The sequence below is a fragment of the Muscardinus avellanarius genome (genome assembly GCF_963383645.1).
Source record: "Muscardinus avellanarius genome assembly, chromosome: 13".
Taxonomy (NCBI): domain Eukaryota; kingdom Metazoa; phylum Chordata; class Mammalia; order Rodentia; family Gliridae; genus Muscardinus; species Muscardinus avellanarius.
The window spans coordinates 56,591,180-56,611,115 of record NC_137799.1 but is presented as its reverse complement, the minus strand read 5'-3'; the positions used below and the strand labels follow the sequence as shown (position 1 = coordinate 56,611,115).

Genomic DNA, 19,936 nt, shown 5'->3' with positions numbered 1-19,936 from the left:
ACTAGCTGAATTCTGAATGATTGCCTATTTTAATCTCAGAGCAATTGTTTATCTTTTTTATGTAGAAGTACTCAATTTATTGCCTTGGAGGAATATCTTTCAGTAGAAGACAAGAGAGAAACCAAAGTCTTAAACTTACTATATTTACTTGTGAAGGAGATATACTCTATGTGGCTAATGAAGTATCATAAGATCAGAGTTGCAAATTTTAACTGTAGTCTTATTTTTATTTCTTTTCACAGATAATCTCTATTCCCTCCTTTGTTGTAGTCTTTTTGTAGTTTTTTTTATTGTTCTTATTTTTAATCTTTTCCAAAATACTTGAAACCTACCAAAGCTTGAATATGTTTATGTACCCATCAGTACCTATCACCAATATTCTAAATGTGCTCCTCCCTTATCTATTCCACCTTGCCCAAAGGCTTTGAACAGGGCTTAGAGAATCAATCACATTATCAAGCTTTATCAATCAGGCTTAGAAGTGGTACATATAATTTCTGCCAGCATATGATTATTCAGAACTCAATTGTTTGTCCAAATAACATGTTATTACAAAGAAGATTGGGGAGTATGTGCCCTTTCCCAACAGCAGGAAGTGAGTTTAGAGACGAGCCAGCAGTATCAGCTATCAGCTGTACATGCTATACAGATCTTGTTTGTGTTTTTTTCATTTACTCTATGTTTTTAAAAAAAACAAAGTTATTAATTTTGATATAGCTAAGTTTCTCAATATTTCTACTTAGGTTGTTGTATATTATATCTTGTTCAAGAAATTTTACCTTATCTTGAGGTCATAAACATATTTTCCTATATTTTCAGCTTAAGAGTTTTTTTTTTTTTTTTTTTTTTTTTTTGCAGTACTGGGGCATTCTACCTCCGAGCTACACCCCTATCCCTATATTTAATTCTTTATTTTGAAACAGGGTCTAATTGAGCTGCAAAGGGCCCCACTATGTAGCTGAGGCTATCCATGAACTGCCTTCTGTCTCAGCCTCCCAAATGCTGTGATTACAAGAGTGCACCACAAAGCCCAGCCAGTTGAGGAGATACAGTTTTGACTTCCACCTGTACTCCCAGTACTTGGGAGGCTGAAACAGGTATATTGCAGGTTCAAGGATGGTTTCAGCAAGTTTTGAGACTTTTATTTCTCTCTCTGAATGAAATAAATGACATAAAGATACTCACGCATGTGTGTATGTGTATATGTGTGTGTGTGTATATATATATTATACATAAATTTCCACAACACATTTTTATGGGAGATAATGTACCTTATAATGATACTTTCAAGTTGAGGCATATAAACAAATATCTAAAATATATTTAATAAAATCTTGACTACATACTCTTATCTTTCTCTATACCCCTTAAAGATTCAGTGCTGTGGCTCTTACTTAGCAAAATTTTTGCTGATGCCATAAAATTTGGGAGCCATTGGAAGAATGAATTAGAATTATACAAGTTGCAGGTGTTTTTACACAGTGAAAATAAGCAAAGAAATATTATATTTGTATTATTTCAAGTTTATTAAACAAATAATGACAAAATTAAGATACCCTATATGGTATGTATATAAGTAAAATAAAATAAAAATAAAATAGGACTGAGGATGTAGCTTTTAGGTACAAATGACCCTGAGTTCAATCCCTAGTACCACACACACATATACACAAAATATGATTTAACATTTGAAACATTTTCCTACTACCTAATTATTCAAGCATTGAAATTGTACCATTTTTAACCTAAACTTGGAGATGCTTATTTTATTTTATTTTTCTATTATCACTGATTTTGATGTTATGATAAACCTTTTTATTTTGTGTATGTTTATTTTTTCTCCATGATTATTTCCTCAGTATAAATTCTTTAAATTAGTTTGTCAAAGAATATGAATGTAAAACTTTTGAACACCCCAGGTTAAACTATATTCTAGCAGTAGTATACTAAATTTCTTTTCACAATGTGTGAGATTGGCCCATTATCATAAATTAATAAGCATTTTAAATCAATCTTTTGTCTTTCAGAAATAAATTCAATCTTGTTTTCGGTCTCATTGGCAACCAGTGAGGTCTTTTTTTTTTTTTTTTTTTGGTACTGGAAATGGAACCCAGGGCCATTTGACCTCCAAGCTACATCCCCAACCCTGGTTTTTTTTTATTTTTTATTATTCTTTATTTGGAAAAAGGGTCTCACTGAGTTGCAGAGGGCCTCACTAAGTAGTTGAGGCTATTCTCGAACCATGATCCTCCTGTCTCAGCCTCCTAAATGTTGGGATTACAAGTGTGTGCCACAACCCCTGGCTGAGTTTTTTTTTTTTTTAACTTTACATTGCATGTAGTTTATTTTTTTGGCAAGTATTTTAACTTATTTGCTTATTGATATGCATGACCTTTTAGATATATATTAGGAAAAAAGTTCTATATATGCTTATCACAGATATTTTCTAGTTTATTGTTTGTCCAACTACTAACACTTTTAGAACTTCTAAATTCAGTTGTAGGATAATGATTCAGAACTTTTGCCTGAAGCTATTTTCTTATTATCTCTTTTGTACATTCTCAGATATTAAGCTTCCTTGTTACCACTGTTTGTCTCTCTTTCTAGACTTTCAGCTTCAAGAGAGCAAAGAAAATTGGTATTTTATTTTTTATTCTCACTGCTTTTTCTAGTGGCTGATATTTTTTTATTGGTTTATTGTAATTATATATAATAGTGAGGGTAAAAGTAATGCAATCATACATGTATGTAGCACTTAATGAGTTTCTCTCTGGATCCCATCCTGGTCTCCCACTCACTGTACATGTAGATGAAATTGATAGTGATACCTTTATATATTGAGATAGCATTATTTGAATTGTTTCCTACATTGAACCTCCATTTCCTCCTCTCTACCTCCCTCCCCCAACACTTCCACTATTCTCCTGGTGTTTTTCCTCATTTATCAAAATCCTTTTTTTTCTTCTTCCTATTTTCTCTCTAACTTCCACATGTAATAGAAAACCTAAGACCCTTTCTGAGACTGGGACTTGAATGGCTGTTAGTGAATTAATTAAACTGTAGCTGGTTTGCCATCTGGGTACAGCTTTTTTAGCTGCCTTTCTATGAAAAAATGTCTCATGGAATAAAGAGTGATTTTTGTTAGAATACAGTTGGTGGGCCTCACTTTCTAAAATACAAATGATTTATGCTTTTCTACATGATCTCACTTAGGATAATATTTTTTCTAGTTCTATTCATTTTCCTACAAATTATATAATTTTTTTCTTTATGGCTGAGTAGCATTCCATTGTGTATATGTACCACATTTTCTTTATCCTTTCGTCTTTTGATGTTCATCTTGGTTAGATCCATAATTCTAAGTTTAGTGAGTGCTTTTTTAATGAATCCATGGAAAAATACACGTCCTGGTTCTATACCCTTTATACCCTTTTAACCTATCTTATAATGACTAAGTATTTCCCTTGATACAGCAATTTCAGTATGTAAGAAAGAAGAATAGTAGGGTCAACTTTTGAAAGGAAATATCCAGTTGTGAAAAATAGTTGCATGTAGACTACAAAGTTCTTTTGTCTTTTGTTCACATTGCTGAATTGATTTAAAAAATTTCCAACAAAGCAAAGGAGAAAAATTGTCAGTAGTTAACTATTCTTCTAAAATAGTAATTAAGAATAGTAGTTAACTATTCTTCTAAAAAAATCAGTCTAAGGGTTTAGTATTGCTTGTGACTCTTTCTTACCAACTAATATATTTTAATTTCTCAGTTAGTATGGAGGAAATTAGATTGTATTACCATAAGTAGGGCTCAAAATGCTGTTAAGCTTGTCAGTATTATTCCAGAGTTTTTTGCTTTTGTTTTTATTCTTTGCTTTTGTTTGCTTTTTATGATTTTTTTACTTTATGATGGTTTCATATTTAATCAATCTGTAGGAAAAACAAAAGTAAAATATAGCATGATTTTTAGCTTTGATAAATTAATTTTTTAAAGAAAAATTTGAAGTCTTTATCTTGTATAAGTCTTAATTTTGCTTCTAAAGCTCTTTGCACATTATATTCTCAAAATTTGAAGTAGTTATAATCATACAACTCTACCATCCTACCTAAAAAATATACTATTCCTACTTAAACCGGCTGCCAGTATTCAGATATTTTAAGCCTATGTTAAGTTTCAAGAATAAAACAGCCCAAGATATTAAAATCTAGAAATTTAGCATATATAATGGAAACTGCAACTCAACTTTAACTACTCTATAGTGGCACTTTTCTTGCTGCTATAATAAAACTTAAGAATGTTTAGTGATTTTTTTTCCTACTATTATTCAAAATTACATTACCCTTACTGAAATTTGAATGGCTTTTAGTGGATTAATTAAACTGTAGCTGGTTTGCCATCTGGGTGCAGCTTTTTTAGCTGCCTTTCCATGAAAAAATTTCTCATGGAATAAGGAGTGATTTTGTTAGAATACAGTTGGTGGGCTTCACTTTCTAAAAAACAAATGATTTATGCTTTTCTACATGAGATTTGTGATCAAATTCAATTTGCAACATATAAAACCTATTAGTTTTTTTAAAAAAGCTATTAGTAATGGAATATGATTTTATAATTTTTTATAAACTTATAAAATATATTTTGTGTCTTGGTAACATAAATATTAAGCAGAATCCAAGGTTTAGCCTAAATGTGAAAAAAATGGGACAGAGGGAATTAACTAAATCTGATTTTTATGGCTCAAGTGGTTTCATTAAATTAGAGTGCTCTGTGTTGTTCATTAATGAACTTGTGCCATATGCTTTAACTGTTCTGGTCAATAGCTGATAAAGAAAGGCTTGTGGATTTGATTTTTTTCATATAAAGCTGGATAAAAATATCTATGTGATGGGCTTTTATCAAAGGAGTTACTTTGAATTCAGTAACTACTACTGAGGCAATATGGCTCGCAATTTGCGACCCAAAGGTAGTCATACATTATTGGAATACAGCCTACTGCGCTTCACATTACACAGATGTGAAGGCCTGATTATAGCTGCTTCATAATTAACAGTGATCCGATTTGTTTTGTGGCATAAATGGTGCATGTGTAGAACATTAGCCATGGCACTCTCATTCAAATTCAACTCAAGGGCTCAGCGGCAGGCGGGTCACGAGCTTCAGGGAGTAGAAGCACAAGCTCCTCCATATGTTCTTGCTGCATCTTACTATGGCTATGAGTGCAAGTTAAGTTCCCCAAAGAACCTAATTGTGTTCTGTAATTACAGCGCGGCTTTCTGCTGGCTAGAAATGAGGGAGAAGCTAAAACACTCCCTCATCAGATAATTTGTAAATTACTTTACATGGCGGATGCCTAACTCAGTTGGTTTTCAACTGCTGAAATTATAAATAATTGTAACAGATGTGGCAATATGGCTGGCCTCCAATAAATGAGGCCCTTGATAATTTGGCCAACCCTTTGACAGGCCAATTTAATAAAATGTGAACAAAATCTTCTTGCTAATAATTTATCATCCTTTTTCCCAATAGAATAAATTTAATTACCCTAGCAGTTAACAAGGTCACACCCAGATGCCAAACTCGGCTACAGTTTTGATAATGCAATCAGGAATTGAGAGGTGATGACAGCGTTGTTGTTTTTTTCATTACCTGGCTTCACATAAACACAGGTGGCGTAGCTTTCTTGTCAGTTTTTAATAATTACAGGCTATTATGGAATGCATAGTTAGCAGATTGAAAACCACACTTTAGTGAATTTGTTTGAGTATGATTGAGGTTTTAATGTATAGAGATGATAATTCATAACAAGCATAGTCCCTTGCTTATACCATTAGTGTACAAATTTTGATTTTCTTACTGGTGACATAAGTGTTAAGTATGTTTAAAACTTAGAGTATGTATTATAATAAGTAATGGATAATACCCCAATGTCACATATTTAGAAATATGCCATAGAGGAAATTTAACTTTTGAATCTAGAAATTCATTTTAGGATGTATTAACATACATTTTAAATCATTCAGGTTAGCAAATTTGGGCAGAAATGAGGCTAGGAATGCTGAGGCTTATAACATCTTTTGGAAAAGCCTGAATGTGTTCCATTTGCTATTTAAGATAAAAAGAAATCCATAGAAAAGTCAATATGTGCCTGGCGTGTTGGAGCATGCTTGTAATCTCAGTACTTGGGAGGCTGACACAGGAGGATCTCAGAGGTTTGAAGCCAGCCTTAGCTACTTAGTGAGGCTTTCAGCAACCTAGTGATACCCTGTTTCCAAATAAAATATAAAATAGGTCTGGGAGTGTAGCCCAAAGTTAGAAAGCCCCTGGGTTTCATTTCCAGTACCACAAAAAGTCAAATCTTTTAATCAGTTTTAAAGTATGTCCAGATTAGTTTATTCTTAGGGTGGGAGTATATACTCAGTGAATATATCATGGAGCTAACACTCTAAACACTCTTCTGTGACTTATAAATATCACTAATTTTTGTCAGTGTGCTATGATATTTACATATTACAGAATAAATACTTAGCTTGTGATTCCTCTAGTTTCTTAACAAAGATGCAGTTGTCATCCACTGAATTTCAGTATAAGGAATAAGGCATCTGTGAATAACCATTCAGTGTTAAGTTTGATAGTGTGTGGAAGGAGTTAAATTTATGAAATACTTCTCTTTTATTTTTTGTATACTAACTTGACTGTACCATACAAATACTTATATATAAAGAGAAGGTTAAATTTGGCTGTCATACTGATTTTGCTATGATGCGATACATGGATGGTGTTTATGTGAGAGTATGGTGATATTTTAAATTTTTTCTATATAATTTTATTTTATAAATGAAGTGTGAGGATATTTTAATTTAAGTGTATAGATAAAAGAAATGTAAATATATTATTTAAAGAAAGTGCTAGGTGAATTTGCTCATAGACAATTCTAACTTGGTTTAGTTATCTTTCTAAACATATGGTGTAAATTTTAACTGGTACCCTAATTTTGTTTGTGAACTTTATGATAAGACTTTTTATTTACAATATCATGTTGATATTATTTTTTCTTTTCTTCTTTTTTAATAATATGTGACTATTATTAAAGTCATCTATTTTCAGGTTATGGATGATTCATCAAAAATGTTTGTTTTATTATTTGGCAATATATGTATGTCTGCATTTCTAAAAATGATTTAAAATGAAATGTTTTATTTCTGCAGAGATTTCATTATTTTATGAGAATAAAGTTATATTTATGATATATTAATATACATATACACACATGTTCTTTAACACTGTATTCTTTCAAAAAGACTCACTTTTCAAATAACAAGTTCAAATTATATGTTTGTATGTATATAGTAGGTACTTTGTATGCACACATGTATACTATACAAACACATATACATATGTTTGAACTATATTTGATTTTCTGGGAAATACTTTTTTAGGGGAAGCTATTTCTTTTATTGATAGATTATATCCTTTTTAAATGTTTTTGTTTTGTAATAGGCTCTAATATATATTGACATGTTTAAAATTTATAAATTTCTTGAATGAGATAATGCATGCAAATGCTAGAAACTAAATACTTTTTCTCTAAATGCTTATATGCGGAAGGAGTTATTTCAATATAGGAGAAAATAAATTTAATTAAAACTTACTAATAAAACAGTATTCTTTTAAATTATTGTGGCCGTGAAATACTTTTCTATTTATCAGGCAGTATTCATTCAATTTCTATCATAATATCATACAATGTTGCTTGGGCTTAATAAAGTATAACTAGATATTTTAAGTTCTATAAGGATTTTTAAAAATATTTTGGTACTGGGAATTGAACCTGGGAGCATTCTACCTCTGAGCTACTCCCTCAGCTATTTTAATTTTTAGTCTTTTTAAACTTTTAATTTTAATTTTAATTTTTTTTTTTCTTTCTTTTTTTTTATTGGTGCACTGTATTCATACATCATAGTGGGATACAAACTTTTGTAGACATACATGCACACATCGCCCAGTCAGCCCCCACCCGATCCCCACCCCATTCTCTCCCCATCCCTCCCTCCCATGATTGGCTTAGTGGTTGACATCTAGTATTATAGCAATTTATCCAAAATTAAAAATGATAATCTCACATAATAGTTTCATTTGTCTGATACCAAGCTTTTGATGACTTAAAGATAACATTTCAATATTGCTTTTTACTTTCTTTCTTACCAGAGAATATTTTTTTTTCTATTTTTTTAGGTGAAACTATCATATATTTATATATTTATTTTTCAGAAAAAAAATTTATCCTAATATGGAATATGGACTCTAGATACCCACAACGATCTTGAAAAAGAACAAAGCTAGAAGATATATATTTTCTGATTTCAAACCATATAAAGCTACAATAATTGAAACAGTGTAGTACTATTCTAAAGGCAGATATATAAACCATTGGAGTTAAATAAAAGCCTGGAGCTAAATTCTTCCCTATATTGTCAAGTTATTTTTGACAAGGTTTCCATGAACATTTGGTGGTGGAAATAATAATCTTTTAACTAAATATTGTTGAAAAATAATAATTACATGGAAAAGAATAAAATTAGACCCTTACCTAATCCCATATACAAATATTAACTCAAAATAGATAAAAGACCTAAATATAAATTTTTAAAAAAATTTTATTTATTTATTTATTTATTTTTAAATTTTTTTTATTGGTGCATTATATTCATACAACTTATTGGGGTAAAAAACTTGTGTGTAACTTTTAATTTTTAAATATTTAAAAATTTTTATTTGTGTATGTTTATGTGTGTGTGTGTGGTGGTGGTAGTAGTAGTAGTAGTAGTAGTAGTAGTAGTAGTACTAGGGATCTGGAGATTGAACCCAGGGACATTCTACCTTTGAGCTACACCTCCAGCCATGTCTTTTAAAAAAATTTTTATCTTGAAACAGGGTCTCAGTAGGTTTATGAGTCTCAGTACTTGCTGAGGCTGTCCTGGAACCTTTGATCCTCTTGTCTTACAAGTTCTAGGATTACAGGCAAGTGCCACCATGCCAGGCTTTTTTTTTTTTTTTTTTTTTTTTTTTTTAATTTTGAAAAACAGTCTCACTAAATTTTTTCTTCTTTCTTTTTCTTTTTGGTGGTACTGGGGGTGGAACCCAGAGGCTTTCTACCTCCAGGCTATACTCCCAGCCTTTTTTATATTTTATTTGGAAACAGAGTCTCACTAAGTTGCTGAAAGCCTCACTAAGTAGCTGAGGCTGGCTTCGAACCCGTGCGATCCTCCTGTCTCAGCCTCCCAAGTGTGGGGATTACAAGCGTGCGCCACCACTCCCGGCGACTCACTAAATTTTGAGGGCCTTCCTAAATTGCCAAGGCTAGCCTTGAACTTGTGATCTTCCTATCTCAGCCTCCCAAGTACTGGGATCATTTCTTATATAATTTTAAGTAGTAATTGGCATAATACTTACAAGCTTCTCATCTACTTCTATTCTGTATCTTCAGTAGGGCTTCTTAATCAAAATCATTTTGATGGATCAATGTGTAAAAAATACTATATAAAGGCTAGTGGTATAGTTCAAAGGTAGAACATGTGTTTAGCATCTATAAGGCCCTGGGTTCAAGCTCTAAAAACAAAATAAGACAAAACAAAGAATGACTATTTCCCATTAAAGAAATTTAAACACATACTTCACTAATAATTTTTTTATCATATTAACTGTACTCTAGCACCCTACCATTATATTCTAAGAATGTAAATAAAAAGGAATATATAGTTTTTATTATTATAAAATTTTATTTATAAAATAACTACTATTAAGAAAGAATACTAGATAGCTTGATTTTGCTGCACATATAAACAGCCCTTAGAGAGTATACAGATACTTAAAAAATCTATGTGGGCCTATGGGGTTAGATACATGTATAAAAATATATGTATATTGCTATATATGAGTATATATATGCTCATATATATTATTATACATTTAACAATTACCTAAATTTGTTGTTATTAAATTTTTAGAGGCAAAGTTTTTAAGCAAGTAGTGTTATAAAACAAAAAATAATTAACAGTTCAGTGAGCTGATAAATACTACTTTAGCCAGGTTACCAAGGTCAATAGCAGTAGTCATAAATTATGTTGATAGTATATCTCTGTTTTGGTTTGGTTATAGTTTGTCTCCCAGATTAATGTATTGGAAGCTTGGTTATCAGTATGTCAGTGTTAAGAGATGGTGAGACCTTTAAGAGGTGGTGCCTAGTGGGATATAATTAGATCACTAAAAATGCTGCCCTTGGAAGGAATTTATGTAGTTCACCCCACCACCCTAGTTAATTTCTGAAACACTGAGTTACTGTTAAAAAATAAAAAAGCCTGACCTTCCCCACACTGGCTTCCTGTCTCCCATGTGATCTTTTTTTTTCACATACATACTTGCTATGAAGCCATTACTCTGTCATATATTCAGGGAGGCACTTGCCAGAACTTGCACCATACAGCCAGCTTTCAAAAGTGTATGCTAAGTAAACCTTTTCTCTTTATAAAATATTCTCCTTTGATAGAGGATAATATCTACAATATACAGAGAACTCAAGAAATTCACTGCTAAGAAAACAAATAACCCTATTAAAAATGGAGAAGTCAACTAGACACTTTACAAAAGAAGAAATTCAAATGACCAATAAATGTATAAAATGGTCAACATCATTAGCAGTCAGAGAGATGCAAATCATAACTACCCTGAGATTTTATCTAACTCCAACTAGAATGGCAATCATTCAAAACACAAACAACAAACAACACATGCTGGTGAGAGTGTGGAGAAGTGGGAACTCTAATACATGGTTGGTGGGATTGCAAATTAATGCAACCACTTTGGAAAACAGTATGGAGGATCCTCAGAAAAATGGGAAAGAACCTACTATATGATCCAGCAATACAACTTCTGGGTATCTAACCAGAAGAATGGAAACCACACCACCAAACTAATGTATGCATATCTATGTTCATAGTTACACAATTCACAAGTGTCAAACTATGGAACCAGTCAAGATGTCCATCAACAGATGAATTGATCACAAAAGTATGGGATATGTACACAATGAAATTTTACTCAGCAATAAAGAAGAACAAAATTACATTATTTACAGGGAAATGGATAGAACTGAAGAACATTATGCTAAGTGAGATTTGTCAGTCACAAAAAGTAAGAAATTGGATGCTTTCCCTAATATGTGGAAGCTAGATGAGCAAATAAGGTGATCTAAATAGGGGGATGGGAGGAAGGAAGAGGAAATTCCCTAATGTATATGATGTGCAGTAATAAACCAATCAAAGTCAAACAGTAAGCCAAACATGAGAATGAGGTATGGGGAGGGAATGGAGTGGGAATTGGGAAAGGGGTACAGGAGTGATGTGTGCATGTATGTCTCTACCATCTTGTACCACATTAGATGTATGAGTGCAATGCACCAATAAAAAAATTAAAAAAAATAAATACCTACTTTCTGGTAATTTGTTATCACAATGGAAAACAGACTAATAAAGTTTCAATGATATCATGTGATAAAAATGATACTTTACTTCTATTATCTTTCTCTTCAAAACTCATATACCCAGTGTGATCATTGGAAAAACATTACACAGATTCTAAAGAAGGGTCATTCTTCTGAATAACTATCAAGCTCATCACAAATAAAGAAATTTTGAACAATTGGTACAGCCAAAAGAGGCCAATAAAATATGGCAATTGAATGTAAAATATTCTAGTTGGAATACTGAAATAAGAAACATTTTTACCTAATAAAGAACTGAGAAAATCTGAATATAGACTTTCATTAATAATAACTGTAAATTAGTTATAATCAGTGTCACATTAAGATGTAAATAATAGGAGAAACTAGGTAGGAGTGGGAGGTACAGGAGAACTATATGTAGTATATGCTAAGTTTTTCTGTCTGTATAAAACTGTTCTATTAAATAAACTAATAATTTAAAAAAGCAAGTTAAAGCCAGGTGTGGTGGCGCACACTTGTAATCCCCACGCTTGGGAGGCAGAGACAGGAGGATCACGCAGGTTCGAAGCCAGCCGCGCTGGCTTAAGAGACCCTGTTTCCAAATAAAAAAGTATAAAATAGGTCTGGGAGTATAGCCTGGAGGTAGAAGGGTTTCCAGGAACCTCAGTACCACACACACACACACAAAAAAAAAAAAAAAAAAAAAGCAAGTTAAAGAAAAATTTACAGTCCTTGTCACATTTTTTTTTCATATTTATTTTTAATTGGTGCACTGTATTCATACATCATAGTGGGATACATACTTTTGTAGACATACATGCACACATTGCCCAGTCAGCCCCCACCCGATCCCCACCCCGTTCTCTCCCTATCCCCCCCTCCTATGCTTGGCTTAGTAGTTGACATCTAGTATTATAGCAATTTATCCAAAATTAAAAATGATAATCTCTCATAACAGTTTCATTTGTCTGATACCAAGCTTTTGATGACTTAAAGATAACATTTCAATATTTCTTTTTGCTTTCTTTCTTACCAGAGAATCTATTTTTTTATTTTTTAGGTGAAACTATCATATATTTATATATTTATTTTTCAGAAAAAAAATCTATCCTAATATGGAATATGGACTCTAGGTACCCACATCGATCTTGAAAAAGAACAAAGCTAGAAGATATATATTTTCTGATTTCAAACCATATAAAGCTACAATAATTGAAACAGTGTAGTACTATTCTAAAGGCAGATATATAAACCATTGGAGTTAAATAAAAGCCTAGAGCTAAATTCTTCCCTATATTGTCAAGTTATTTTTGACAAGGTTTCCACGAACATTTGGTGGTGGAAATAATAATCTTTTAACTAAATATTGTTGAAACATAATAATTACATGGAAAAGAATAAAATTGGACCCTTACCTAATCCCATATACAAGTATTAACTCAAAATAGATAAAAGACCTAAATATAAATCTTAAGACTATAAACTTTTAGGAGAAAATCTGGGTCATAAAACCTCACAACATTGAAATTGGCAGTGATTTCTTGGTTATGATTTCAATGGCACAGGCAACAGAAGAGTATACAAACTCCCTAAAAAATAAAAAACATATTGTATATCCAAAGACAATGTAAACAGAGTTAAGAGTTACTAATAGAATGGGATAAAATATTTCCAAATGCTATATCTGAAGGTATATTAATATTCCAACTAGAAATCCTAAAAATTAACAACAATAAAGGCAAACAATACCCTTTAGAGATAGGTAACAGACTAACATAAATAATGAATCTCCACAGATAACCAATCTTAGTTGTCTGTTGGATGGAAAATCTTGTTTCTCTAGTTCTGATGTGTGTTACCTATTTCTTCTTTGTAGTTAATCTCTTTGAGTATTTTCTCTAGTGCTGGTTTTGAAGACATAAATTCCTTCAGTTTCTGTTTGTCATGGAAGCTTCTTATTTTTCCATCTAATTTGATAGAAAGTTTTGCTGGGTAGGAAATTTTTGGCTGGAAGTTGTTTTCTTTCAAAATTGGGAATATGTTACTCCAAGCCCTTCTGGCTCTCATAACTTGGTTTGGGAAATCTGGAGTGATTCTAATTGGTTTGCCTCTGAATGTCACTTGGCCCTTTGCTTTTGTTGCCTTTAAGATTCTCTGCTTGGCTTCCACATTGGTCATTTTGACAATTATGTGGCGTGGGGATCCTCTTCTCTAATCCTGTCTAAAGGGAGTTCTATACGTTTCCTGGACCTGCGTATCGACCTCTTGCTCTATGTCTGGAAAATTTTCTGCTATTACTTCCTTGAAGAGATTGTTGATCCCTTTAGTTTCACTTTCTTTTCCCTCCTCTATTCCAATTATTCTTAGGTTAGCTCTCTTAAAATGGGCCCATATTTCTTCAATATCAGATTCCTGCTGTCGGATATTTTTTCTTAGATTAGAAAGTATGCGTTCATTTTTGGAATGATCATCTTCTAAGAGCGAGATTCTGTTCTCCATGTGTTCTAATCGGTTGTTTGTGCTTTGAATTGAGGCCTTTACTTCATTAATTGCATCCTTTATCTCTTTTTGGCTCTCTCTGAGTTCTTTTCGAAGCACCTCTATTATTTCTACAGTTATTTTCCTGATTTGATCTTCTAGAAATCTCTGATTTTCTGTTTTATCGGGTTCTGATGTTGTGGGGTTGTGAGCATTAATTGCTCCAGTATTATTCCTCTTTCTCATGATTTCGGAAGTTTGTGCCTTCTCTGGGTTCTTCCCTTGGGTCACTATGACTTCACTTAAGGTGCTCTGGATCTCGAGTCAGTAGTATCTCAGACCCCACTACTCCTTTACTGGGTTTTATCATAGAGTCTCCGACCCAGAGAGTCGATAGAGTCTGCTTTAGACCGTGGGGGGTGCCAGGTTGCACGTTCTCCTATGGTGTGATATCACTGCCACCGCCCCTCTCCCACTGGGTCAAGTCCCAGTGAGTACAGTACTGGGATTTCTCCTCTGTGGCCCGCAATTTGACTCACTGTTCTTGAATACGCAGATGTAGCTGTAGTGAGTTCCGTGCTGCTGCCGCTGGTGGCAATATGGCGCCGCTGCTACGCCCTCGGCTGTTGGGCTGGTGTTTTTTTTTTTTTTTCTTGGTTTTGATTTCCACTCTGAATCCCTGCAGCGTGTGCTGAGCTCAGACACTGGGAGCTTTAGATGTCCTCTGCGCCGAGAAATCCCGCCTGGCTGTTCCGCAGCGGCTCCCCTCGGCTTGCTGTGGCCGTCCCGTGAATTCGCCGGCAGTATGGCGCGTCTGCCGCGTCCTCGGGCGTGAGGATATCCTCTGTGGCTCTGTTCTCAGTCCGCTTTCTCTCTGGAGCCTGGTGATTTTTTTTGTTTCTCTGGTGATGTTGTTTTCTGGCTTTGAAAGGTGCTGATTTTGTGGTAATGGATATTTGTTGTAAGCCCCGCTTTTCTCGGTCGCCATCTTCCCGGAACTCCTCCTTGTCACATTTTAAAGTCTGAGAGATCCCAAACTTAATCTCTCTGAACCCTAAGGGACAAATTTATGAAGATCCTTATATGCTGAACATTTTACCAGCAACTTTTATTCATTTAATTTGTAGAAAAAGTATTTATATTTTGAAATACATTCTGGAAATTCAGAATATTATGAGGAAAACAATTCACGTACAATTCTACTTAGAAATATCATTGTAATATTTCATTTTTTTCTATGCATTTTTGGTACATTATTATTATTATATAGTATAATATAGCCTTTTGTACTCCACTTTTCTCTATTTATATCTCAGTCCTCAGCATAATTTGAATACCAAGTCAAAGCCTTGGTATATTCTAATGAGCTTTGATACATATTTCAAAACTTCTATATAAAATTTGTAGCAGAATGTATTTCCATCATCATGTTCTCAAAATAGAGGAAGTATAAACTGGGTCCAGTCAACATTTAAAGATTCGGAACTTCCCTTGGAAATCCTAAATCCTTGCTTCACTTGAAAAAGTAATAGATCTACCCATAGTGGGCCACATTCATCTTTAGAAACAGTTGAATGGAGTTGAGTAGCAACTGCCACAAATAGCATTATTCCTCAACAGTAAGACTGGATAATGTTTCACATTTTATTTTGTTTATACTTGGAGAAAATGTTTGTATAAATGAAAATAATGAAACACTTTTTATGAATCTGTTTCTAGCAAAAGTGATAGAAGTCAAAAGAGAGAAAACTACTTCATTTAAGAAAATGGGAGCAATACAAGTTACTTTATGGAAATGAAGAATATGTCTACATGGTTTAACATGTCCAAGGGTCTTTATTGAATGAATTAAAAACTGTTTTTTATTGGTTTTTTTTTTTGTGGTACTTGGAATGGAACCCAGGGCATTCTACCTCTGAGCTACACACCCAACCCTATTCTTATTTCTTATTTATTTATTGCGGGTCTGGGGATGGAAGCTAGGGTCATTCTACCTCCAAGCTACACTCTCAACCATTTTTTTTTATTCTTTATTTTGAAACAGTGTCTCACTGAGTTGCAAAGGGCCTCACTAAGTAGCTGAGGCTGTCTGCAAACCGAGATCCTCCAGTTTCAGCCTCTCTTTATTATTTTATTGGAAATATCATTCCAATAATAAGGTTTGGCTGGTGGTAGTTCTCTTTTTCTTTCTTTTTTTTAAATTTTGTTTCTAGAGTTCAAACCTAGGTCCTTATACATGTTAAATATGCGCTCTATCAGTGAACTATGCATCCAGCCCCATGTAGTTTCTAGTTTATTCTTTAAACAAGTTGTTTCTCCTTAGTACTTATGATTTATGTAATTTATTATATGTGAATATTTCTCTGTATTTGTATATATAAGATACAGCATGTGCACATATATATTTATGCATATATTTCTTTTAATAGGTGTCTCAAAGGCCATCATTTTCAAGTTTGGAAACATTAATGGTATCACAGAAGTCTGAAATTGAGTTTTTACAGGAGAAACTGAAAATAGCAAATGAAAAGCTGTCTGAGAACAGATCTGCCAACAGGAGTTTCTCAGAGAAGAGCATCATGACCATGGCAAGTACTGAAAGAAAACATAAGGTAGAAACATTTTGCCATCTTGTAAATTCATCAGGATGAGGCTTATAAGGCAAGGAACGAATTAAAAAACAATCAGAATTATATTTGTAGAAGTTTTAAAAAAATATTTCATGCTAAATGCTTGATAAACTGCTTCTTAGAAATAGTTTTTCCTTTTAATGACAGTGTTATGTTTATAAGTTAATTAGTTAGATATTTATTAATACCTGTTTTACCAGTGAATTAATATTCTCTTTTTTTTTTCTGGGGTTTGAACCAATAAGCTCTACTCTCTCCCAGCCTTTTTTTTACCTTTTATTTTGATATAGGTCTTGCTAAGTTGCTGAGAATCTTGCTAAATTGTTGAGGTTGGCCTTGAACCTATGATCTTTCTGTTTTAGCCTCTCAAATAATGGGGTTATAGGTATAGGACATCACACCCGGCTAAATTAATATTACTGTATTTAAAAGTTTTGATAAGTATATCTCATCTATCTGATATGGTTATCTGTCTGATTAAAGAGTTTATTTTAAAATGGTATTGGTAATTTACTCAATTTCCCAATTATAATTAGTAGAAAAATACATCCAGTATTTCTGTTTCATTCTGTTATGGTATTTAAACTATTGTCCATATGGAACATAACATATTAAATGGATTTTAGCATTAACTTATGCATATATATATATATATATATATTTAATGGAGTAAGAGTTGAGAAAATGTGCAAATTTTACACAGCATGTTTCATTAATAGCTAAGCTTTTCCTGTTTTTATTATTCATTATGTATTGTGTTATGCTGCAGTATTCTATAGAATGTTGAGTAAAATAAGTAAGATTAGTAAGTCACAAAAAATAAGAAATTGGATAAAATGATCTCCCTAATATGTGGAAGCTAGGGAGAAAATGGGTCATAGGAGAAACTTTACACAAAGAAGGAGAATCTATAGATGAGCAAATTAGGTGACCTAACTGAGGGGGACAGGAGGGGAGAAGAGGGAAGTGCCCTAATGTACATGATGTATATTCACAAACATATCAATCACTAAGCCATGAGAAGGGAGGAGGGGGAAGGAAATGGGGCAGGAATTGGGTAAGGGATAATTGGGTAATGTATGCATGGTTGCCTATACCATCTTGTACTCCATTAAGATATATGACTATAATGTACCAGTAAAAAAATTAAAGAATAAGATTCCATAATACATTATAAATATTATTTATGCCAGAGAAGTTGAAATAAAAATTTCCTAAAAGTTTTAGACATATTATTGTCAATACAGCCCAACTTAATTTTTTTGTTTTGAAACAGGGTTTAGATAGGTTGATGAGAGTCTTACTACTTGCTAAGGCTGGCTTTGAACCTGTTGTTCTCCTGTCTCAGCCTCCCAAGTACTGAGAGTACAGGCATACACCACCATACTGGCTAGCATAAAGTAAGCATTTAAAATGCTTCTCACTCCTTAGTACTCTTACTCCCTATAATGTTATTAGTAATTTTCAGAGGAATGGGTTTTATTTATTAAAACAATCAGTTGCATTGTACATTTTTGCCATTTTGAAGTAGTTTCATAAGCTTTATTTACATGAAAGAAAACATTTCTAAATATAATGTTATTGGGCCTAATTTGATTGCTTGCTGTATTGCTAAAGTTTAAAAATTCATCACCTTGTATTTCAGTGCTTTTAATAATAGTTAAGAAAAGCTGAGGCATATTTTTAACAAAAATTTCTTTCTTTTATGTAAGGACATGCAGTAAGGATGAATGCTGTGTTGCCCAGCTTAATAGTTACTTTCACACATTCCTTCTCCAGATTGGTATATGAATCTGTACATAATATAAACATATTCTTGTCTCTAGTTAGCCACATTATAGTTAATGACCATATGGTCATTATGGTATAAGATCTACTGTCTGTTGTATTTATATTCCTCAAGCATATTGTTCCTTCAAATTCACAGTGTGTTAAACTATTTCAAAGGGAAAAAAATCCTTTCCCTCTTGTTTCTGGTTGTCCTATCAAGTGTAACCTTGGACCCTTATAGAGCAATTAGACCAGCCTCTATCCCCTCCTTTGTAATGAGGTTTCTTGCATTTCTGAGTCTATAACCCTTTAGTCTTCCCTAATGGGACATCATTATTCTGAAAGAAACAATGTAAATGTAAATGAATATTCTCATTAACGAGTCACAGAGAAACCTTTAGCGGTAGCACTGTGGTAATTCCGCTTGTTATTTCTCTGGTATTCCATGCAGGATTTTTTTATAATTCATTATTAGTATTCAAAATTACTTGTTCTTTAATTTTGCATGTCTTTCATAATCCTATGTTTCAACTAGTTCAACCATGTCCTTGTTTTATTCTCCAGGAACCACCTGTGAAACGTTCAAGGTCTTTGTCCCCAAAGAGCTCTTTCATAGACACAGAGGAGCTAAGGAAGCTTAGAAAAGCAGAAAGGAAGATTGAAAACTTAGAGAAGTCCCTGCAACTAAAGGTGAACATTAAATCATTTCTTTAGTAGTAACCATGCAAAGATAAAAATATGCCAAAATAAAAATACATTTACAAATAACTGAATGTCATTTTTCTTTCCTGACTTTAATTTCCTGTATGAAAATATACAGTTCCTTGTTCTTGTTTTTAAGATTTCTGAGAATCATAATGTAATAAAAATATTTCCTCCTTGAAAACATAATGTTTATTTACTACTTTCAAATTATTTGGGAATATCTAGCTTAAAATTGAGGATAAATTTCTTACAGTTTCTTAGAGACAAAACCCACAGAACTATGTAGCAAGCGGTTAAAGAATTTCTTGCTCTTTATATATGACAAACATAAACATAATAGTGAGTTTAGAAAACATAATATTAGACTGTGTGGTATGTTGTTTGGTTTTATTATGTTGTATTATTTATTATGCTATTATGTTATTAATAAAACCAAATAACAGTAGTACACATCTGCAATCTCAGCTACTCAGGAGGCTGAAACAGGTGAAATGTGGGCAACATAGCAATATTCTGTCTCAAAACCAAAACAAAACCATTTAACTTAGCTCAGGCAATTTTAAGTTATTCTTTATATAAAAATTACAGAGCTGCTGGGCATGGCTGCTTGTAGTCTAGTATTTAGGAGGCTGAGACAGGAGGATTGCAGGTTCCAGGAGAGCTTTAGTAGTGATGTGAGACTCAGCAGCCTAGCAAGATCCTGTTTAAAAACAAAAAATACAAAGGGCTGGGAGTATAGCTTTGACATAGAATGCCCCTGAATTAATACTAAAATAAATAAATAAATAAATAAATAAATAAATAAATACAGAATGGCAAATAAGTTTGCATTTTTAAAAAATTTCAACTGAATTTGTTGTGGAA

General features: G+C 32.8%; 1 protein-coding gene across 3 annotated transcripts in view; it reads left to right on the top strand.

Annotated features, from left to right (window-relative positions):
- The window catches only part of CNTLN (centlein), a gene marked incomplete at both ends in the record, with an annotated part of 264,859 nt that overhangs the window by 117,761 nt on the left and 127,162 nt on the right, over positions 1-19,936 (top strand). For 2 of the 3 annotated variants that reach the window (XM_080708552.1, XM_080708551.1), the window contains 2 exons: positions 16,397-16,579; positions 18,932-19,057. In XM_080708552.1, the coding sequence (XP_080564678.1) occupies positions 16,397-16,579; positions 18,932-19,057 (309 nt within the window). Of the gene's footprint in view, positions 1-16,396; positions 16,601-18,931; positions 19,058-19,936 lie in introns of all 3 variants that reach the window. The other variant, XM_080708550.1, reaches the window with a different exon arrangement.